This window comes from Aythya ferina, assembly GCF_964211825.1.
Source record: "Aythya ferina genome assembly, chromosome: 2".
NCBI classification, from domain to species: domain Eukaryota; kingdom Metazoa; phylum Chordata; class Aves; order Anseriformes; family Anatidae; genus Aythya; species Aythya ferina.
Genome location: NC_140297.1, coordinates 40,567,838 through 40,591,572, shown reverse-complemented (window position 1 = coordinate 40,591,572; position 23,735 = coordinate 40,567,838). Strand labels below are relative to the sequence as shown.

The following is a 23,735-nucleotide window of genomic DNA, read 5'->3' as shown; positions in this document are numbered from 1 at the left end:
GTGCTGGTGGGCAGGGGAAGGGCTGCGTCTGCTCCTGCTGCGGGGCTGAGGGCTCCCTCGACTCGCTGCTGCTGAGGAGCCCCGCAGCCAGGAGGCTGCCCGGCTGTGGCCGCAGCTGCTGCGCACGTCTGAATGCAGGAACGAACGAACAGGAGATGCCTCTCCATGGAGTAGTGTTACCAAACATGAAAGACCCAGAGGGCTTAACCTCTTGGGTAAGCTAGCTAAACACAAGGGTAGCAGAACATCACCTTCTCACATTAGCAAAACAAACGTCATCAGCTAACACAATTGCTTTGACTTTTTTTAATCTCTTTTGTGGCATTGGGTCCTGCTACAAATGGAGAAAACCCACAGACAACCGCCTTCCTAGGTGGGAAAGCAGCAGAATCTTAAACCTTAAGGATCTGCTTTGTAATTTGCTACTGGCATAAACAAAATGAGTCCCATTTGTTTGTGTTTTTTGTTTGTTTTTTTTTTTAAGAAAAAAATCCAGACCATCCAGTGCACCTTCTCTGCACATACACACGCACACACACACACACACACTGATGGAGAGCTCCAGAAGAACAGGCATGGGAACCACAAAGCTCAAACTGTGAAGAGACATGGGCAATCTCTCATTTCTATATTAAATTCTCATTTAGCAATGAAGCAGCAAAATGACACGTGGTAAGAAATAAATGGTCACAGAACACACATACACTCAAATGCAACCATGGGTAGGTTTTTAACATTTTTTTCCTCAAAAGCTGTTATTCATCTGATAGTTTCTTTCTGGCTGTGCTGAAGTTTCTGAAGAGCATCTGGTGCTTCTTTAACCATTATCAGAGTGTACGAACCTCAGTGGCCATGGACAATCAACCTCATTAGTGCCACGAACAACCACCTCCACTTGAGATTCTCTACAAAGCCTTTCTAGAAGTTGAATCTGACTCTGCCCCTTTGGTGCCACTCTTTTTTTTTTTTTTTTTTTAAATTAACAAACACAGCGTATTAATGCAAATTTGATTTTTTTTTTCTAAAAATTAGAAATGCTCAGATTATTAGTTCAGCAATATGCAAAGTGCATCTATTTGGTTCTTTCCATAGATCGCCTTCTTTCGTAAGTTTAAATTCCTTCACAGTTTAAAATATTGTGAAGAAATTATATGTATACTTTATGTATAGAACTATTTATATACATACACGTATATACACACAACTCTGTACTTTATATAGTCATAAACACCCATTACTTAGCTATTTATAGTATATACACATGGCATGAACACACGCTCTGTGAAGAGTTGGTGCAGGCTGAAATCATTCCATCAGGTTTAATGGAACAACAACAGTGAAACCATGAGTGAGTTATCAAGAGACACAGACACACATATATTAGATAAGGGAAAGACCAATTAAATCAGCTCTTCCATTTTTCCTATTAACACAGGATTGTTCCCCCCATTCCCACCTTCCATATGCTCACACACAGCTATTCTGCATTCAGTTTACATGAGAGGGCAGTGGTGGTTCTTCTTCCAAGTGAAAGAACAGTCCATATTTACTCAGGCTCATTGCAACCTCTTCTGCAGAAGTGCAGCACAGCTGGGTCTGGCCATCCTGGAGGACTCCGAATGCCGCGCTGTTGTTAGCTGAAAGCACCTGCTGAAGCGTTATTGCATGGTTATGGAACAGCTATCAATTGCTCACAGTCTGTGAACTCCCTCTCCAACAAGTGGTACAACTGTATAAATACATATTTTAGCACAAAACAGTTTAACACGAGGCAAGTCCGGGTACGAATGAAACCTAAAGGCCTATGGGTGAACTTTAAAGGCCAAGAGTTCTTCAGAGTGCATGTTGTTTAAGGAACGCAAGTCGGGTAACTTCAGAAGAAGTTTTGTGAAAATAGAGGCTTCATTGGGGTGATTTTTCATGATTAAGGTCCTTAATGCACGGATTAGTGTTTCCTGAAGTGCCTCCACAGAATTGACATTTTCTATTCCAGAGCGATCTAAAGAAAAGAAAAGAGGGGGGAGAAGAGAGAAGGAGAAAAAAAAAAAAAAAAAAAAAAAGAGAGAACTGAACAGATGTAGTTTGCAACATAAAGCCACTGTAAGAATTAATCCATTAGCAAATGAACAATTAAAACACAGATACCAAACACCTTTTCAAACACTATTTAGCAACAGCTCTGTAAAGTATTAAGTTCACCATGCTGAACTGGTGGCATTCAGTCACCTTTCCTGTAATCACTTACCCACCTTTCCAGAAAAGGACAGAAGCATGCACTTAAATGTTTTGCTGAATCATAACTTTCAACACAAAGAAGAGACAAGGAAGGCACTTTGAAGTAGACTTTTCAATTAATTCTCAAGGCAGGACACAGAACCCTAAACTTGTGATTTACCTTTGGTTACGGAAATCCCACTCAGGACAAGTCCTGCTTGTTTTTGCACAATGGGATCCCCAGTGGCAAAGGGAGTACAAGCCTTGACATGAGTGGGCACTATCTCTGAGTGTGTTCTGCAAGCAATGACTAAATGAAACACAATGCACCCAAAAATCCCCAGCAAAAGGAAAAAATTTCAACATCAAGAAAAATAATACATCTTCACATACTGCACTCACCTTGCTTCTGAAGCTTCTCTTTCAAGAAAGCTGTATTTAAGTACATGCCTGTTTTCCTTGGGTGGAAGCAGTAGCTTAAAATGATAAACTTTAAGCAGGATACCTCACCTACTAATCATGCACAGTAGCTGTTTTTTCCAGGCTGTAGCCAGCTGATCCTAAACTCCATGGAAATTCAGCAGGGCACACACGAGTGACAGACACGAACATAAATGCACTTCGATGCGTACGTGTACTTAACCACTGGGACACAGCATTACAGCAGCTTCCTGGTGTAGCACTGAGTCAGATCACACAGTCAGAGTGGGAATCCCCTGCCTTACGCTGTCAGCACCAATCTGATCAGAGTTCTCAGGTGAAGAGAGTGCACAGAGTCCTCCTGGACTATTTTCGGTGCAGCTCCCTACCATTATGGGAAGAAGTACTATATAATCCACTTAAGGATCCATCTTAAAGCAGTTATCCTTTTTTTTGTTCCTGTAGGAAGATGGTTCCAGAACCTTTTACTCTAACAGTTAGGAACCTCGATTAATGTCAAGACACGATAATTAGCATTCATTCCACTCTTCTGTACAAATTGTCTATTAGGTTTGATAGCTGCTCTTCAAGAGAGAATGTATGAGAATGTAAGCAAAAAGAAACTTCTCTGCCTTTGTTAAGCAAACTATTCCTCTTGCCCCACCTCTGCAAACCCTCTAGCTTTGCTCTGCCCTGAGCAGGGATGATGACATTTGCATCAAGTTTGCCAGGTTGACTTTTCCTCAAGAAATCTGTACAATGACATTAGTGCTTCCTCACCTCAGCAAAGGCAGTCCAGACTTTCCTGGTTGCCTTGGTTGAGTTGCTGTAACCTCCTCAGCTCAATAAATCTAAGTATTTCTTCGCCCTCTCAGTCTATTTCTGGTTGCTCCCAATGGCCAGCTGAAGGTTTCCTTAGTGCTATCCAAATAAGAGAATAATAGAGGGTGTGTATTTTATATTCTACCACAAAGCATCACCCTCAGTTAAAGAGATTATCTGGTCTCTAGACCTGCACAAACCACATTCTTTCAGCTTTGCTTCCATCGCACTTCCTCCTTCTTCAGTGCCAGTGATCTGTCCTGCCACTTCGCCTCCATCTTCAACAATCTCAGCTAACTGAAGCCAGAGGTCAAGCATTCATTTCGTTTTGGAATGGAACCAGTGTAATTCCTCAACACCACCAGAAGCACTTCCATGGCCTCACAAGACCCTGGTTGTTCTTTCCTTGACATTTGACACCAGAACAAGGGTTATATGCAGTTACACTCCTTGCTACTACCATGCTTCTTCACCCTGCTTATTCCGAATGTCCCTCGTAGGAGTAGTTATTCAACCAGCCTCATGCAGAGACACTTCAGACAAATGTCCTCCCTACCAGCATTATTTAGAGGCTTATGAATGTTCCTTTTTTTCCCCTCCACCGACAATTTCATAGACACAGTTTAAGCAAGTTAAAGTCTTTTTAGAGGATTTTTAAATAGCACAGCACAGAATTTTAGTCCGGTTTACTTAATGAGCATTCAACAATCACACATTCCTGTCTGTTTCTGGAAGTGATGTGAATCTTGACTATCATCCTTTTTTTATCTTCTCTTTCTACCTTTCATTCTGAGATGAAGTAGGCATAGATGAAATAGACATCTTAATAGCCTTACTCTTCTACCTTCAGTTCGTCTTCCAGCTACAGCGTCTTCTCCCTTTGTTTGCATCTCCGTGTCGTTTTCTCTAATGCCGTACCCTCAAACTCTTCTTCCTCCTTTAACTGAGCTCTTCCTCCACTTCATGACCAATGACTCCCTGGGTCATGCTTCTCCCCGAGGGGTAGGGTGCAGAGGACCTGCCTTTAGAGATCCGCTTCATCAGCAAGTGCACAGTCCTACAGGTCCCTTCTACTTCTGGCAAGCCCCACACTGCAAGCATCTTCCTCAGGAATACCAGAAGGTTCTTCTTTTTCCCCAAGCTCTGTCAGGGAGCACTTCTCAGGCACACACTCAATTATGAAGATTGCTCGATTACTTGTGGATGTCATGACTGTGGCATTTTGGTTCTATTGCAAGCGACAACGTAAAGTTGTTTCCTTGCATTGTTGTATTCCTTGCATGTTCTGAACTCCCAGTGACAGCCAACGTTACCACTGAGCCTGAATACATGGCACAAACTCAAGCCTGGGCCCAAACATTAAAGACCAATGAAGTTGTGTTTTGTAAAACTCAATAAACATTTTGTGAAGAACTCCAGTGAAATGGTGATCAGACTCCATACTGGGTCCCAAGGAAGCTAAGACAGGCAGCACAAATGTCCAAAACCGTAATCTGAAGAAACCTCAGATGCAACAAGAAGCCTAAATACCGAACACTTCATCTTTATGTCCTGTTCTGTGGCTCTGACACTGTGGTTGTATACCTGCCTAGAAGTGTTCAAGCTAGATACCATTCCTTGGCTAAATTGTACTGAGAACCAGCAACAGCACGGAGCAGTGCTTAAATGGCTGGGGGGAGGGAGAGAGGCTCTGTGCTAGGACACCTAACAGAGCAGAGAGCACTTACACTCAAAACAGGCAGTACAGACACCGTGATATTCTAGGGCCCTGCAGCTGAGCAACGAGAACGGCTGTGGCCTAGTTATGATGTTGCACAAGGAGGGAGGAGGCCCAGTTCTCAGTCCTCACTTTGAAGGTTGTCTTCAGTTCTTGTCAATTTATTTTTGGAACGATACATGTAAAGCAGAATCTGGAAAAGCAACCAAACCCGCAGATTTCTGCCCGCTACCTGAACATTTTCACTAAAAGACTATGGTACCACACTTCTTTCACGCTGCCTTTCCTTCCAGCTTTGAAGCTTGCAAACTCCCCACCACCCACCGCTCATCACCACCGTTTACAAACTGAAGGGGCTACAGCTGCTGCATCCTCTGCTGCCACATTTCAGTCAGGCCATGCACAATGCTGCTAGACTGAACTGTCCCACCTTGTTTACAGAGGCTTCATGTGCCTACAGCACCATGCCTGCAGTGTCCCTCCCTGATAACAGACATGGGCCTACATCACTCACATTGAAAACCTCTTGGCCAAGAGGTGAACAGCTCCCAGACACTGGCTTGTTGTATAATGGGCACTGCCAGCATTCCTCCAAGCTACCTCTAGAGAGCTCCTTATCCACCAAGCAGGGATTCTGCATCTTGTATTCCAGGCATTATATGCAGAGCTAATGTGCCTAATGTGAGGCTTTAGATAATACTACAGAAGTAGGTGCTTAATCCTTCTTTGAATCCGGGCCAGGGTGTTCTGTATATCCAGGGACTGAAACAAGATACGAGGCTGGTGGAGATGTTAGTGGATTGGCAGACCTTCAGCTGTAAGAAGTCACGATGCACACAAATAGGGCTTTCTTGCTGACATGGGCAGAGATCAAACCGTTGGATTTAGATTTAAGTAAGATACGCAGAAGGCTTCGATGACCATACTCAGAAGTAAAAATACCACCTTATCCCAAGACTTAGGCTGTTCAAGTCAGGAGCAATTTCATTGATGCTGTCCTGTGAAACTTAGATGAGTCAGGGAAGAGTCAGACAGCTCCTGAATAGCCATTGGGTAACTATGCAATGTATTTTTGAATTCTACAGAAAGCAGAAGGAAAACATAAGCCCCTTGACACGTTTTTCCAAAAGACCATATTAGACATAAGGGATAAGGAAAAAAGCAAATTATAGGCTGCTAGTAGTGTGAAACCTACTAAATGGGACTTAGGCTTGAAATAACAAGATACATTGTTTAAAGAGATCTTTTAGTAGAGAAACCATATTCAAAATTTAGCCAAGATGTAAATTACTCTTCTCTCCTTACCAGCAGATACCAGGACAACCGCTGTAAATAAACTCATCTCCTCATCACTAAGTTGCAGGGCATTTAGTTTCTCACTGAATTCAAACATGGAGTTGAGCAGATCACCGGCTCCCATCGAATGCAAGTCGTCCACACTGTACTTCTTTCCACTGAGGAAGGTGACGGTACGCTCCTTTGCATCAAACAAAGATGCAAACCGTACCATCAAAACCTGGTGGAGGAAGAGACAAAAACAAAAAGCAGAGAAACAAAGGTGGATTTCTCAAAAAAAAAAAAAAAAAAAAAAAAAAAAAATTAAGCTATTTAACATCATTCAAAACTGCCTCGTTCTTATTGACTACCATACAAGCATTCTGTATAGAAACTCCCAGCATGCTGTTGAGTTGTAGGAAACAGTGCAAGCTCTGCCACAGTAGTATTAGAGAAACGAGCAAAAAACTTAGGGAGTGGATGCAGGAAAGGGGCTATGGAACACGAAAGGGAGGAAAATTAAAATTTAAGCCTCAGACAGCCTGAGCCATGAGCACAATGCCGTTCATAAATATGCAAGGAGGACAACTTGCTTAAGCCACTGAACAGCCAAAGGCATACAGAGCATTAGAAGAACTGTTTTCTTGGCCACACTTAGGAGCAGCGAAGTAAAGGTATTGAACCAGATTCTCGTTTGGTGTAAAGTGAAGCAGCTCCATCGGAACAATGCTGATTTACACCACCTGGTGATCTGGCCCACTAGGCATTCTTTGGGAAAGTACCATGCTGCATCACTGTTTCCACAGGAATGTTAATGAGCTCTGGTAGAAAAGAGCCACACATACAGCCTTCAAAAGGCTACAGAAGCGGGGCTTGAAACGGCACCTGGTCTGTAGCTGCAGCTGGGAATACCCCTTTGGTACAAGCACCTGGGCTGGAGCAGTTGACATGTGCTGAACTTACCCCTCTGGGCTGAAATTTCTCTTGTGGTTTCTCAGCCGTATTGTGAAATGTTTCCCTGTGGAATGGCTTGTAAAGTTTCATTTGCTCATGTTCAACAACCTCATTTACATTTTCAAGGTTTAAGTTGCACACAACAGCCTTCTTATTTGGAGAAAGTGAACCAACTGGCACTGGTTAAAACTTCAGACTTGCTGTACCTTCTTGGCATGAGTCATCTCTTCTCACTTACGCTACATAACTGCATTAATTTAAATGATGTTTACTACAGATGAACGAAGAACTGGGTTTTCAGAAAAGACTAGTGCCTTTGACAAGCTTAAAAAACAGGAGGGTTCAGGGAAAAAAGAAAAGGTTTGAGAATTCAAACACCATTCATGCACATTACGTGACCTGATGCTACATTTAAACAGCCACATGACATGCAGCAATCTTGATGGACGCATGAACACTATATATTATTCACCTTTGTCACCTAAGCTGTATGTCTTTGGATGACACTTACTACAGGGAGAATAAACCTAGGCTCTACAGAAACCCTCAAAAATGCAACAAAAGGAGACTGGAAGTGCAGACAAAGCTGAACTCGTGCATTAGCAGGGACCCACCACTTTATACTCAACTTTCCCATTCAAAACACTACTCCCCTTACTGGAACGGGCTTTAGAAGCACAAACCACTAACTTCGGATAATGGCCAACCAGCATAAATGCTGATCTTCAAAACTGAAGCCCACGAAGCTGTGATGATTTATTATATGGCAAAGACCTCTCTTAGGGATTTCAGCATCACAATTCTAACCCAGGGAAGCACAGTTTAGACTATGGTATAGCACGTGATTAATTTTTCCTGTTTCACCTCAAGCCAGACTCGTACTTGTGCATGCTGAGGACATACCTGATCAACCCTACCACCTGACCATAGCAACACAAGAACATAAAACCCCACAGTCAAGTGTTTGCTCACTTCCCCACCACCTGCAGCCAAATTACCAAGTGAGTCTGTACGTAAATTGAGCCACTAGCCCCGTGGATCTAAGGAGCTTGTTAGCTCTACCGTTAATTACATTTGGGGTGGGGGAGGACCAGCTCAAGGCCAGCTGAGGATCTTACTTTAGGCTCATTGTTGCCCTCCTGAGCTGGCTCCCACACAAAGCCATGCAAATGCAACTACAATATACTGAGCTCCACAGTACTCCCCGTTCTAAGGCGGATTTGTAGCTCACACGTGTGAATATATAGAGAGCTATGTTGCTTCTGCACCCACACCGAGTCCATGCATCTTCTCATCTTCAAATGAACAAGCACTCCTTGAGTACAAGCTGCTGTTAAGCACAGTGCCAAGACAGCTACATGCCAGTGCCCGAGGGAGACAAAACAGGGTCAGAGGCAGGAGTTTTCTCAGGCTTTTCTATTAACATGCAGATGCTGGGGTATCCTAGTTTAGTTACCCAGAAGACAGAAATGACCTTGTAGACACCAGGCTTTGAAGATGCTTTTGCTTCTACTGAAATGGTTTCATTAATCCTGTAGGTTTTATTCATTGCTCTGCAACATTATCTTTTTGATGTTTTCTCTGTTGCTAAAATGCCACACAGGCCTCTACCTACAGGTACCAGTCCACTAACAGAAATCAGTATTAGTGTTTCTTCTAAATGGGTGAGTAGGGATAAGCGTGCAGCCAGACATTAGTAATTCCCCTGAACATAGAAACCTTTTTATCAGCAGTGCTTGTAACTGGCAAACAGGCATATGAATGAAGGTTTAGAAAAGCTGGAGGTGAAGAAATGCCAAGACAAAACATTTTACTTGCAAAACATGAGGGTTTGGCTTTAACTTATATGACCAGTTAGAGCCTGATTTTCCACCCTCCACCTCCTCTGAGGACACAGGACACTATTCGGCTTTGCAGAGGAGGAACCAACATTTTTGTGCAATGTTTACAGCAATGTAAGAGGCTGAGACTCAAGGAGTAAAAATATTGCCCCTAACTACAGAAGAGTTCTAGATTAAAAGGTCAAGAATAACAGGAAAAAATACATGAGAACTAAATGGAAATACGCAGAGAAACTGACACACCCCAGACACCAAGTCTTCCGGTATAACTTGTACCTTCCATCCTAACTATTATCCATTTTAGAACTGGGCTGCTTAAAAGACCCAACACATTACAAGAGAAATGTCTTCAGATCAGGTAAATACAAAATACAAAAGCATTCCTCTTTGAAAGGGCAAGTCAGGTAAACAAGAGCAAAAGCATCAGCAACCCTGCCCTCCCCAGAAAAGCACAGTAACACTGAATACTTTGGGCTCCATCTCATCTCTATGCTTACATTTCACACTTGTATACCTATAAAATGTGCACGATACCTATAAATATACACAAGAGTCTGGAAGAACAATTAGAACCTTAAGTAAAGGTCCCCTCACAAAGGTCACTAATTACAAAGCAGCACCGAGCCCTCTGGCATCATTTCCAATTTACCACCACTAGTGCACATTTATGTCATGACCACTAGTGGGTGAAACCAACCGTGAGGACCTGGTGGGATTAATGTCTACTGTAAACCAGGCTGCAGCTGGTACAGGGGATTTAGAGAGCTGCAGCAGCAGCAGTTAGCTGCCTTGGAGAACGATGGGGGCTTTAGTGATCCCCAGCTGCCACCGCAGGATGGGTGCTCCAGCAAGCATATAGAACATCGTGGAAGAAGGGAGGACATCCAGAGTGATAAATGCATTCCTCTGCAAAATTGTGAAGTCAATGGATAGCTTTCTAAGCTATCCACCCTTCCAGATGCAGTCTGCTTCTCTCCACGCTAAGCGAAGGTAGCTATCAGAATAACTGCTGCTATATAAAACCAAGAAGCTCCTCATTAGTCATTTATTAATGCCCAGGGAAGCAGGAACAGTAGGAGGGCTGAGTACTTTTTGTCTAGTTGGAAAAGAGACAGCTCACCAATACCTGACCAAGCAGCACTGGACGCCACCAGCTTAAGGAAAGCTCAGAGCTGGCATCCGTGAACAAACTGGTGCTACCCAACCCAGCTCTATTGATTTTTGTTCTCAGGGGGGTCAAACTGACATACAGCTTGTCAAGTCGGCAATACACACACAGTGGTCTCACCTCGAAGGTCCCAGCCTTCAGAAGATTAACCTGGTCATGTTGGGAGAGATCTCGGAAACCTGGGATGCGCTTGGCGAACTCCACCACTTCCTTCACTGCAGGGGTAAAACTCAGGGAAAACTCTTCCCAGACTTCATGGCCAGACTTGTTTGGGTCCACGTGGGGAGTCTTACTCATCGGGCAGACCTAATATTTACAAAACATACACAGAAAACAACTCATAGATATAATTCCAAATATTGACAAACAGTTGAAAGAAGCAGGTCTGTTCTTCAATAAAGTTTTGCAACAGCGCAGAGAGGAGAAAAAAAACATAGTATTTCTCAGTCAGCCCCCTAAACAACCAGATTTTTCCCTCCACCTCCCTTTAAAAAAAAAGGAAAGCAATCAAAAAATGTCCATTAGCAGTCTGTTTCTAAACACTGTTCATGGTGAAAGACTTGAGAGAATACGTGTTATTCTTCCCTGACCTCTCACATTCCTGACACCTGGATTTCTCTTACTCGCATTATCACTGTAATCTCACCATTAATCATGATTTCAAAATCGATTGTAATCTCACAATCACTACTACATGTATTCTCAAAGATCCTTCTTGCTTTGCACGCACCTTAAGTAATTCAGCCAAGGTGACAAAGATGTCAACACCAGAGCAAGGAACCGAGCCTTGGTTTACTGAGTCACAGGCTTACACCCTTATTACTGACGAGTCTTCCTATCCTAAATGTTTGCTTTTACTCCTATCACCAAGGTAGGACCCAGGAACTCGTATTCCAGTTTTGCTCAATCACAGAAAGATAAAATGTTCTCTCTTTTAAGCAAACTTACAGAAACTTTTCATAAGGAAGTCTGAATCCATTTAATGAGATCAAGACACATTCGTCAAGGCTGACTGCCAGGAAATTCCCTGCATAAAACTCAGCCACGTGTTCTGAGAGACTTTCAGTTCTGCTTCATAAAACTTACATCTTTTAATGAAATTTAACCATTTTAATGTTTATTTCACCTGTCATCGAGGACAATAATTCCTTCAAGCACTCTTCAAAAAGTATATTAAATGGTCTACGAAACCCTACGTAATGTCAGTAAAGCAAACAAAAAGCAATTAAATAAATTAATAATTCCACAGAGCTATACTGCTTTTGCAGGGCATCTTGAATCTGTTAACGATCTAGCAATTTTTTGCTTCTAATGTCCTGAGATCCACTACAAGAGCATACTCAATGTGGGTATGTGTGTGTATTTGGTAGCAGAGAGGGAAAACAAGATAATCAGGTATTTCTGTGTTTTCCCCCCACCACGTATCAGCTATTAAGTGGGCATTCAACATGCAGAAAGCTCTCATCTTTTAAGAATCAAGAGAACTGCAGATTTTTTGGTTCACTTGTGAATCAGAATGGCATTTTGTGTTTCCGAGGACAACCCCCAAAACCAAATCATTACCTCTGGACTGGAAGAGGACCTTTTCCTTAAGCTTAAAATCGTTCCAAATCAAAACAAAATGCTTTTCATTTGGCAATATTTCTGACAGAAGGAAAGGTCTAGGCACCACTGCCGAGGTTCATGCAGGAATTGTTAAAAACATAGTACTCTAAAAATAAGGAATCTCTGGTTCAGCATCCCACTGTGGACCTGACACAAAAAACACCTCAGCTTCTCCTCCTATGGTTGTTCATCCTAACCCTCATGGCAAATGGTCCTGAGGGGAAGCTGACGCTTTTCCCCCCACCGTGTGTTATGTCCACATTCTCTTGAGAGATCTCTGCCCAGGAGTCGTTCCTATGGAAGTTTTTGGCTCTCTTCGGGGAACCTGTTTCAGGAACGACTGCAAGCAGTACGTTTCTAGGTGTGCATGTCCGGGTGTCATTGAGCAAAAAACCAACCAACCAAAATAAAAATCGCCAACCCCCTGAACATCTGCCTCTGCACTGGTTCAGAGTCTAGTTACACTCCCTGACTCCTTTTGGTCAGATCCTGCTCGCCGTGAATTCTCTGGCAAAACTCTCCTTAATGTCAGGGCTGCAGCGGGGGCCTGCAGTTCTCTGTTTGATTTGGTTTTGTTTCCTCATTGCCGGCTACGTTAAAGCTCCCTGCAGCTGCTACAGGCAGGTCAAACTGACTGGTTGGGTCTCTGCAGGCACAGCCACTCCCTGCCCGCCCATGCTGACAGGTTTAACCTCTGCTTCTCAGGAGTGCCAAGAATGCTGTCACAATGACTCCACATACTTTCCCTGCAAGGAAGAAAGGTTGGGAATGATTACTATTTGCCACTCTGGAGTGCCCTGAGTCTGCAATTAGAGGTCAGAGCCTGCTAGGGATGGCATGACCCACATATGCCACAGTCCGAGAAACACTGAAATCCCGCCTCAAAACAAACAACCTTCAGGACGTGGAGATCTTTCAGAGGCCTGCAAGAACCTCTGAGGAACCTTTATAAACTAGGAAGACGAAAAACACGGGGAGCTCAACCCCTTCAGAAAGGTCAGGGGCTTGCACTTCTCGACAGTAAGACAGGATGAGGACAAGGATGTTATGTTCCCTCATCCCAGGCAGTCCCAATGATAAAAAGAAGGACAATCTATTTTAAGGGGCTTACAGAACTGCCTGCCTGAATGTCAGGGAAACAGCAGGTGCAAGGCAAAGGGGAGGGACCTTTGTTAAGGAAAGAGGAAGAAAAAATATGCAAGAAAATAGGAAGCATCTCTGTTAAGAATGCAGTGAAAAAATGGTCTGGCTAAGTTGTCTAGGATACCTAGAAGTGTCTTCAGACCCTCACTTGTGCAAGCACTATAGAAAAGACCTTGAACTTCTCTCAACTGGTTTAGCAGTGCATTTTCCTTCTGTCTCTGTTCAGATTTGAAGATGTTCTACATGAGAAGGATGCTTACCCAAGTTCAATGGGTCCCCCATCGAACCTCTATTTTACACGGCCTGTAACAAAATAAACCTACACCCGTTATGAATAAATAAAATACAGCCTACACAAGAAGAGAGATTTGAGAACACATCAGCAAGGCATCCAACTGGATTGACTTCAAATCCTAGCCCTGAGCTTTCACTCCAGGAATTTGTTTTGAATATCTTTTAAGGAAAATATAGCACACCTGACTGTGTAGATTATTTTAAAATGAAGTCTTCAAAAGGATTCAGTGAAGATGGGAATTTGTAAACTCATAACATCCCTTTTCATTTCTAAATCAAGAAAAGAAACGGAGCTTTCTTCAACCAATGCCCTTTGAGATTAGTCTATTTTATAATTGTCTAGAAACTGATCCAAGAAGCTCCATCGCCTGTACGATTTCAGATCCTACACACAACTCAAGCCATTACTCGCCCTCATCACAACTTGTGCTGTCAAACTTGTACTGCTATGTTAAGTTTCAGCAGCTGTGCCAATTGTATGGAGCTTCGCCATCTGAAGGTGCACAGCTCAATCCATTCTTAGGTATTAAAGGTTTAAAAAACCAACCCAAAAAAAGCCCACACCTCTGGCTAAGCCTTTCACCCAATCAAACAATTGATATCAATATACCAGATGCATTCTTCCTCCAGTGCTGCAAGAGTAAGTGGTATTCCTGTTTGGAGAAAAGACATCTTCTGGGATCCTATCACACAGCCGCTGAGTGTAACCGTTGCTGAAGTTCATACAGTGGCCATTTGTGAAACATACGGCGTGCCCGCTTGGGTAATGCATCGTGCTTCTCCCTTTGTACTGTCCGCCAAGGTGCTGCTCACTTTCAGGGTACTGCGGGCCGCTGAGCCCACTAACACAGTGCTCACTGCTCATCATATATTGTTCGGCGTTCTTTGACACTCTCTCCCCACCCTGGGTCTGCATCATCTCTGCTGGGTTTTGGGACTGCTCCTGGTTGTACATGAAAGTATCTTTGTGGGCCCTAGTGACCATACCAATCACTTCTTCCTTAGCCATGTCAGAGCTAGGAGGGGGAGAGGGGCTTTTGAGGGTTTCCCGCTCTTGCTTGGGTTTAGAGGAAAGCTCTTCTTGAGGTGTTTGATCTTGATGTTCTGCTAATGCTTCATTGGGTAAGTGGCCGCTGAACTGACTGTTCATCATGGTTTTCATGGCACTCTGCATCTCAATCAGCATCCTCTGCTTCTCGCGTTTAGGAATGCGGCCAAATCGAACAGCTACCAAGGAGGAGAAATAAAAAGTTAAAGTCAATCCTGGAAGCATTAGAGCAGGCACAGACATCAAACCAGAACAAAAAAACAGCGTGAACATGTACAAAATACACATCCCGACCAATAACCTTGCTTGAGGGTTTTTAGTGCTTTCAGCAGAGCTGCTGCAGGGGTATTACCACTTAAGTCAAAGAGTTTCCTGGGCACAGCATAGGCATGAGATATGAACTATATGATGCCGTTTACATACAAAGAAAAGGCAGCTATAAAGCACATAAACACTGAAGTCTTTCCCCCTTCTTCTACAAATTTAGCTATGGACTATACACACAGTTGAGTCAGTTAATTAAGTGGCAGGCTTTGAGGTTGGATCAATTAAATCAGCACAACTTTGTGTGCTGACAATTAGCTCTATTTAAACACAGTTCATATCATATTTGTACACAAGTTCTGCAAGACAGCTCCTCATGGACCAATTATGTAACTTGCCAAAACAGTGGAGAGAATCAGTGCGGAATGAGGCTTACCTTGGCAAACTTTCCTGATAACTTTGCCTTGACAAAGACATTTTCTGCTGGCAAAGGGATGGGCATCATTGTGGCTGCAGCACTTTTGACCCTGTCCTGGGGAATCTGCACCTGCCTCTACCACCCCGTCCAACCACAGCCTTACAAGGGCTTGCAACCAGTTTCGACTGATGTAATTAGGTTCATGCAGTAGTCCATCATTAATGTAACTAAATCTCTTTCATTAAAGCAGGTGCAACCTCGTGCGCAAACAAGCGCCTAGGGGATGAAATAACTCCTATGCACGACAAGAACTCAGAACAATTATTTAAAATAAGTTTTAACACCCCACCCACAGAATTATTAGCAGCCCAAGATTCCTAGTTCTTGTGAAATAAAAACCCAGAGAAAATTAAAAAGTGAAACAGAAGGAAGAGTTGTGTTTTGTGACAGTGAGTTGTAGCAGACTAAAAGCTACACTTTCAGCGCTACATTTAAAAAGTCACAAGGATTAGATAGTCAGCAACGTGACCACTCAGCTCAGCATTATTCCCTTCCTCCCTGCTCCCTCAAGAAAACAAAACAACAAAAAAAAAAGACAAAAAAAAGACAAAAAAACAAAACCATGATGATATACACATGCTCCGTGCACCCAAAACTAACCCATTTGGCTCCATAATGGTTAAGTCTAAGGCTATCCCAACTGCATAAAATCCAGTGAGCCTGATCCAACTCATATTAAAAAGCTGTTCTGTTCAATTCAACAAGAAACAGCCCAGGCAGAATTCCCTTTTACTGAAAAAACAACAGCAACAAAGAATCTTGTCTGGATTCAGGAAGGAACCACTTCAAATATTAACTGAGTAAAACAAGATCAAGACTCCTGTTCCATCTATGCCCCTAACAGACCACTGCAGTGCACCACACCCTATCAACCTCCAGGCAAGGGAGGACGGTTCCTTGGCCAGCATTATGGTACCAGTTCGGGACAGTCACAGGGCAAGGTGGCAAGCTGATCTAAACGCACTCTGACGGGGAATCTGGCCCTGACAATAGGGTCAGCTGTGTTTTCTGTCATTAAGACCCTCAGCAATGGGTTTTGTGGTGGGCAGCAGATTCACTCGCAGAGGATCGCTGCGCAGGAACATACCATCTCTTGACATTCCAACAGACAGACATTTTTTGAAACGACACTGCTGGCACCGGTTCCTATTCATTCTCATTATTGAGCAGTTGTTATTCTTCAAGCACTTCTTATACTGGATGTTTTGCTGAATGCTTCTTCTGAAGAAACCCTGTAAACAAACAACAAAACCCCCTCAACTATTATTACAGCACATATCAAATCCTCCTGTCAAGATTCACCCCTCTGAAAGGATGGAGAATTTCACCTCATCTCACTGTCTGCTTCAGGCCAACAGCCTGGAGTGATTTTAAAGAACTTGCTGCTCCTCGTGACTTACTTCCCCTCAGCCTGTGATCTGCATATAAAGCAATCTAGTTACGACTTCTAACTACAGAAGATGCTAAGTTCCTCCCTGCATAGTCAGCACCTAAGAGCACGGTATCTCCTGTATTATTTTCATCGCTGTACTGACAGTTTGTGAGATACTTCCTCAGCCTCCTAACGACATTCGCTGCAAAGGTGAAAGCCAAAATCAGATATTTTGACTTCAGCCTCCGTAGTTTGGCAACAAAACCATCCTCTTGCACCATATGACTTTCGAAGGTGGATCTTCCACACAACCCGTGAATTGACAAACTCCTTCACAGAACATAGTATCTGCAGTGCTACAGTATCTGAAAATACACATCTACTGATGCATGAACATACATGCATCCTTTTTTTTTTTTTCCGCCATGGCGAAGAATTGCTCTTCCAAAGCTGTTTTGTTCTGTGTCCCATCCCAGGTTACAACTCACACCCACCACCTCCTAATGCAGATAACATTTGCATATCTTGCGCACCGTGGTCCTTACCACCTCTGTCTCCAGTTTCTGCTCCCTGCCATGCACTCCAGGTCAGGCAGGATTGGAAAAAGGGAAAGGACAGAAAGTACTACCCTTTGGAAAATGCTGCATATCATTAACTAGTTTGCCTTTTCCTACAGCTTGTACTCTGTCTGAAAATTCTCAGATTTTTAACAGAGAATCATACCAATATATATATGCGAGTATATACATATTTTTGTCAGCAGTATCACCATTTTTCCCTCAAAGAAAGAACTAGGGCATTTCACCAGCAGGAAGGTGAGCAGAAATATACCTCACCTTGCAGCCCTCGCAGGCGTGAACACCATAATGAAATCCTGAAGCGACATCGCCGCAGACTTTGCAGAGAAGAACCATTCCATTGAATTCTAGAATCAGAACAACAACAAAAAAAGTCAAGGATGTAGAAAATCAGTAACAACTGCGGGAACACGGTTCCAGCTTTTTAAAACCTAGTCTAAAAACAAAATATGTCAGGTCAGTCCAACATACAAAAAAGTACAGCAAGGGGACAGAAAACAAGGGTGTACAAAAACCTTGAACAGTTCAGAAGGTACCAGTGAATAGGAGGGGAGGAAAAAAAAAAAAAAGAAAAAAAACACGAAGCACTCAACAGAATAAGGAGAAAACATGTATTCATTGGACTTTCAATCACAGTAGCACTGTACTCATTTGTAGAAAACGAGCCTGCTTACATTTACGCATTTTTAAAAGGATCATTTAGGTAACTAGGCCACCAAAGTTTCAGCTCAATCTGTCTTTGCATCAGGACAAGGAAGCCCACATAATGGCTGCAGTTTCCTCAACTGAAAACAGACATCTTTTCTTACACACTTCAGCTTGAAAATACCTCCTCAGCTCTGTAAATACGCTCATAGCTTAGGTTTTTGAAGTTTCTTCCTGCCCAGTTTTATTTCAGTTTATCAATAAAGAACTCCTGCAAATCCTCGGCACTGGCCTAACGCTGGTTTTACTAAGCAAATGGGAATTTTACCAATGACTTCAGAAACCACAAAGTTACCTTAGCACTGAGTAACAGACACAGCTGGAATTACTCCAGCAGAACCATGTTCTACCAGAAGAGCAAATTTCTTTGACATTTGGGTTTCATTTGTAAAGTTTTTTTTTTTTTTTTTTTTTTTTTAAGTTTTGAAAGAGAACCAAACCACAAAATTTCAATATTTTACAGAACTTGTATTGAGCTAAAATGTTATCTATCCACACACCTCTACAGTCTACAGCAGGTTTTGTCTTCAGAAACCTCCTCTGTCAATACCATAAACCTAGCTGCTAGCAAATTTAAGAGCAAGTAAAGTTTCTTACTAAGGAATTAGAGTAGTAACACTTTGAAGAGAAAAAAAAAAAAAAGATAATTTTGACAGATTTTTATGGTAGAACTGTTAGATAGTAATTCTAGTTTCGTAACAATTCAAAGTGATAAAACAATTCTGCCAATTAAAAGAATCCAGCCTTCAAAAAAACAGCTGATTGTTGAAATACTCATTCCAGAACTTAGCATGATGCCTGCCCTTCTAAAACTCTTCAAATGTATTTCCTTATTGTGGTCTTCTGTGAGTATCAGAAAAAGCATGAAGCAAGTATAGCAGGAGCTAATTGTTAAACGCATTTTAAAAGGCTATGCTTTAGTCCCAACTTATGATTACTTTGCTTTAACATCCACAGTTTAAGACCTAGGATCAGACACACACACATATATATATGATATATATATATATATGTGTGTGTGTGTATATATATATCTACACACGTACACACACACGTACACACACAGGTCCAAGCAGCAGCTATGTAGGTATAACTTAACATTTTGGTAATTTATTTTGTTTCTCAAGAAATCTGGGGGTAGGGGGGAAGGAAGGTAAGTGGGCAAAGGAGGGAGTAATAAAAAAAAAAAAAAAAAAAAACAGACAAGCTAGATTTGCAAACCAGTTCCATAAATACTCCTTAAGGCAGTTTCTGATCACTATTATCACTGCATTATTCAAAGCACTTCAAGATTATAGAAGACTAATTCATCGCAACTTTGTAACTGAGGGTTTGATTCTTATTAAAGATCGGTTTTCATTAGTGAAGACCTGAGATATAGCAGGACCGTATTTCTGGACTGTTTGAAGCTAGCAGCAACGAGACCCCCATCTACAAGCATCTGTATGGTAGTATCATACCATATGTGTTGTCAGCAAGTAACACAAAAATAAAAAAACAACTAGGCTTTGCTACACGCCAGCAAAGGAAGGCACAGGGAGGACCTGCTTGTAACACACACATAGCTCCAGACTATCGGGATGTGAAGGGGAAACTGGCAGTTTCACCAAGAGGCACCAAACATACTTGTGACTCCGTTATGGCCTTTTGTCAAGCCAGCAACACCCGACTGGCTTGGTTTAACAGTCTCCTCCAGCCGGTCGCTCTTTGGTGCCCCGTCAGAGCCCTCGCTGCTCCGGCCATTGCAGCTGCTTTCTGAGGAGGAGCTGTTCGGAGAAGATGGTACAGGCGAGGAGGATGACTGGAAACCGCTGTCTGAGCTCTCGCTGTGACATGAGGCTGGGCTAGATGCCGAGCTTGAAGAGCTGATGTAAGCTATCACACCCCCTAAGGCAAGAAAAAAAAGGCGGCATGTAGTGACATAACGAGCAGGCATGCACCACGGCCATGTGAGCCACGCCATGACCCAGCACCGCCAGACCCGGCTCTCACGTGTTCCTGGATGCTCTCCTTCCCTGCCCTCCCTCGCGCTCGTGTCTCCCCATCAGCCCGCAGCGGGTGACCTCCCCGCCTGCCCCAGCCGCCTCTCTCCCCTTATCAGCTGCCTTCAGTCGGCGCCACAACCGCACGCAGCCACGGCACCCGAAAACAGAGCAGAAAGGCACAGTGCAGGGAGGGCTTCCCCGGCAGCCCCCTGAGCAGACCTTGTCAGAGCACAGGCAAAGGCCAGGGAAGAGAAAGGACCTCAGCGCTGCGAGGTCAGGACAGGTGAGGGACAGAAATAGGGCAGAGCACAAGGCTCCACGCAGGCTACAAGCTGGAGGCACGGAAAGGAAGGGCTGGGAGGTGCTCCCGATGCAGAAGGGAAGCAAGCTAGGGAAAGAAGTAGCGCTGCAGCATGGTTAGCCTATTAAATGCCATTTGTCCTGTGGCAAGCCTTTGCAGCACTTCGAGCAGCAGCCAAGCTCCGATGGCCAGGCTGCTATTTGCAAGACACGGCAGGGCAGAGACTGCTTGCAATCTGACACACTCAAGGATCCTTCAGATGAAACAGCTTTTTGTCCTCGGGCAGACACGGAAGCAGCCGCGGCTTTTCGCAGCCCTCTTTTCCTTGCTTTATAAGCGAGAGGAATTGCTCTCACTTCATTTCGAGCCCGTCCCTGCGACTCACTATTTCCAAAGCCAGTAGGAAAGCCCTCGACATTTCGCACGCAGGGGTCCGACAGCAGCCTCGTCACACCGGGATTCCCCAGGCCAGCAGGCATTACGGGCCGTGAGGGCAGCCACGGGCTGGCTTCCTTCACGGGTCAGCGGCGTTTGTGCCAGCGGAGCCCTCACCGAGCATCCACCTTGTGTGGCAGCTCCGGCATTGCCCCCTCACAGCCAAAGGCTGATGGGCCCTGGGGGTGCCACACAACCTGCTCCTGCGGGCAGAAATTTTGAGTTCTGCGACAAATTTTGGAGTTTGAATCACCCGCAGTGGTGCTCCCAGCATTTCTGCACCAGCTCTCCCGGCCTTGTGGTCTGTATCACCGGGGAAGCCCCACGGCAGAGGTCAGCCCCGGCACACGCCCGTGTGCTCGGCTGCTCCTCGCCCCACCGCCCTCACCCCTCCGTGGGGCTTTTTATCCCCATTCCTAAGGAAAAAGCTCCGCTGCCAGCCGCCGGGGCAAAGCTCAGAGTCCGCCGTGCCGTGCTGCCGGCAGGCGCCACCCTGCTCCGGGCGGGTCTGCAATATTTGGGGGATTTCGGAACCCTGGTTTGTGTGCCCCCAAATAAAAAACCCAACGGCTTAGCGCGGCCAGCCGTTACTCGGCCGTTCCCTGAGGGGCCGCCTGACAGCAGCACCCGAGGGGGCCCCTCGCTCATCACCCCCCGTGTTAAAAAAAAAAAAAATCATAAAGAACACATTAATTTTATTTATTCCATCAAAAACGCTGGCTTTCCACCGACCCAACCAGCGGCGCGGCGCGGGGCCGGTGCTGGCCCTGCCCGGCCCCGTTACACAACGCCCCCCCCCCCCCCCCCCCCCCCCCCTCCTCCTCCTCCTCCTCCTGCCCCCCCCTCCCCAACCGGCACCGGGCCGGGCCACGTGAGGGGCGCGCGCACACGGCCGCGCGCGTGCGTCCCCCCCCCTCCCCTCCCTCCCGTTCCCCAACGGCCGCCGCCCTCCGCGCCAACGGTCACCTCCCTCCCTCCCCCCCCCCCCCTATATGTAGGTCAGGGCAGAGCCGCGCGGCCGCCCTCACGTGTCCCCGCCGCCCGCCGCCCCGCGCCGCCGCCCCGCGCCGCCGCCGCCGATTATGCAAGGCTGCGCGTCACGGCGCGGCGCGGCCAATCAGCGGGCGCGCCGCGCGGAACGTAAACACAGCGCGCACATGGCCCCGCCGCGCCGGACATGTGAGCCGCCCGCACGGCGCCGCGGGGGCGCGCACAGGGGAAGGGGAAAGGCGAAAACGAAAAGGGGGGGGGGGGGGGGGGGGGGGGGGGGCGCGCGCTGCACCGTGCACCGTGCACCCACCGCGCACCCGCCGCACCACACCGCGCTGCGCCGCTTACCCGCGCTGACTTCCATGGCGGCGCCCCGCTCTGTCCTGCCCTGCTTCCCCTCCCGGCCGTGTCTCCGCGCCCAGCTGCCCGGAGCGGTGCCGGCTGCTGTCAGCGCGGCGCCCGCTCTGCCGCCCGCCCGCCCCTCCACAACAAAAGCCAGCGGCGGCCGCGCACAGTGCGGCACCGCCGCCCGCCCCGCCCCGCCCCGCCCCGCCCCCGCGGCGAGGCCACGCCTCCTCCTCCCCGAGCCACGCCCCGCCCCCCCCGCCGAGGCCACGCCCCCTCACCCAGTGACACAGTTTTCCGCGCCGCGCGCGCTCACGTGCGGCGGGCGCGTGCGGTGCTGAGGGTTGGGGGGGGTGCGGCAATATGGCGGCGGGGGCTGAGGGAGCCGCCTGAGGCACCGCAGCTCCGATGCCTGGGCTGCGCCTCGGGGCCAGCCCTCATACAGCGCCAGTGTGTCCCTCAAAAAGCACCCCCCAACCCCCCGAGGGACACGGTTCTGTCTGTGTGCGCCCCTCCACGCAGGGCAGAACAAATCCTGTCACGGAGAGGCAGCGTTTGTGCTCGTGTGGCGCCTCTCCTGACAGCGTTTGTGCTCCTGTGGCCTCTCCTCCCCACACAAAAATCAGGGAGGCTCCTGGTGACCACCTAGAGAGATGCCTAGAGCCCATGCCTTTGGTGCTTCAGCCTCCATTTGCTGAGGGAGACCTCGTTGCTCTCCACAACCACCTGAAAGGAAGGTGTGGGGAGCTGGGGGTCAGCCCTTTCTCTCAAATAACCAGTGACAGGACTAGAGGGAATGGCCTCAAGTTGTGCCAGGGGAGGTTCAGGTTGGAAATTCAGAGACATTTCTGCTCAGAAGGAGCAGTCAGGCACTGGGACGGGTTGCCCAGGGTGGTGGTGGAGTCACCATCCCTGGGGGTGCTCAAGGAAAGGTTGGACATGGTGCCTGGGGACATGGTTTGGTGGTGACATTGGTGGTAGGGGGTGGTTGGACCAGATGACCTTGGAGGTCCCTTCCAACCCTAATGACTCTGTGACTCTATGTGCTGTTCCCTGCAGAAGGCTCGCGGTGCTGAGAAGAGACCGAAGCAGGGTATCAACACACCAAGGAGCAGAAATGGGGAAAAGCACAGAACATGAGACAGGAGGCTTCCACCTGCAGCTTCTCTCCTCCCTTCTCACCCCCAGGAAGAAACACAAGAATTTCCCCTCTTCCCCCTTTACCCCATGCCCATGGAGCAGCCCAAGCTGCATCTTTAAATTCCTGAGATAGCCAAGCGACTCCCCGCCTGTGCTAAACACTCCCCTGCCCCTGGGTGGGAGACCGCACAGCGGCATTGCCGCAACGAGGGCCGGCTGGGCTGCCAGCTGCAGCTGATAGCTGGACGGTGGGACAGGATGCGCCTTGGCCACCTCACCAGAGGTATGCGGCATCCGATGACTCCTCTTTCCTCAGGCCTGGTGGTTGCTGAGGTCAGGACAGGAGGCCGGTCCGTGCGGAGAGGCCCTCCTAACCCACCCCACGCCAGCCAGGGACCCACCAGTTTCTGTCAGCAGGGATGTGCCTGCTTTTGGAAGGGTTGGGTTTCTCCAGTGCCTGGAACACGTACGGCGGGATTCATTTGATCCCCAAACACCCACTTTGCAAAGAGGAAAAATATGTTTACGCAAAGCCTGCCAAGGAGCAGCATCTTTTCAAGCCTCAACACCTCCCGGTGTTTTCTGCTTCTTTGTTCCGATTACTCCAGGAAAAAAATCCTATAACCTATTCTTTCTCTCGT

The 23,735-nt window shown here is 46.3% G+C and overlaps 1 protein-coding gene across 1 annotated transcript; it reads right to left on the bottom strand.

Moving 5' to 3' along the window:
- Nucleotides 1–1,293: 1,293 nt before the first annotated feature.
- Nucleotides 1,294–22,104, bottom strand: NR1D2 (nuclear receptor subfamily 1 group D member 2). Its single transcript, XM_084511749.1, has 8 exons — nucleotides 21,958–22,104; nucleotides 19,525–19,785; nucleotides 17,452–17,540; nucleotides 16,331–16,475; nucleotides 14,064–14,680; nucleotides 10,532–10,717; nucleotides 6,479–6,689; nucleotides 1,294–1,999 (listed from the first exon to the last, which is right to left on the bottom strand). Exons 1-8 carry the CDS (start codon nucleotides 21,971–21,973, stop codon nucleotides 1,803–1,805), a joined length of 1,722 nt encoding a protein of 573 aa, XP_084367875.1. The 5' UTR covers nucleotides 21,974–22,104; the 3' UTR covers nucleotides 1,294–1,802.
- Between the last annotated feature and the right edge of the window lie 1,631 nt (nucleotides 22,105–23,735).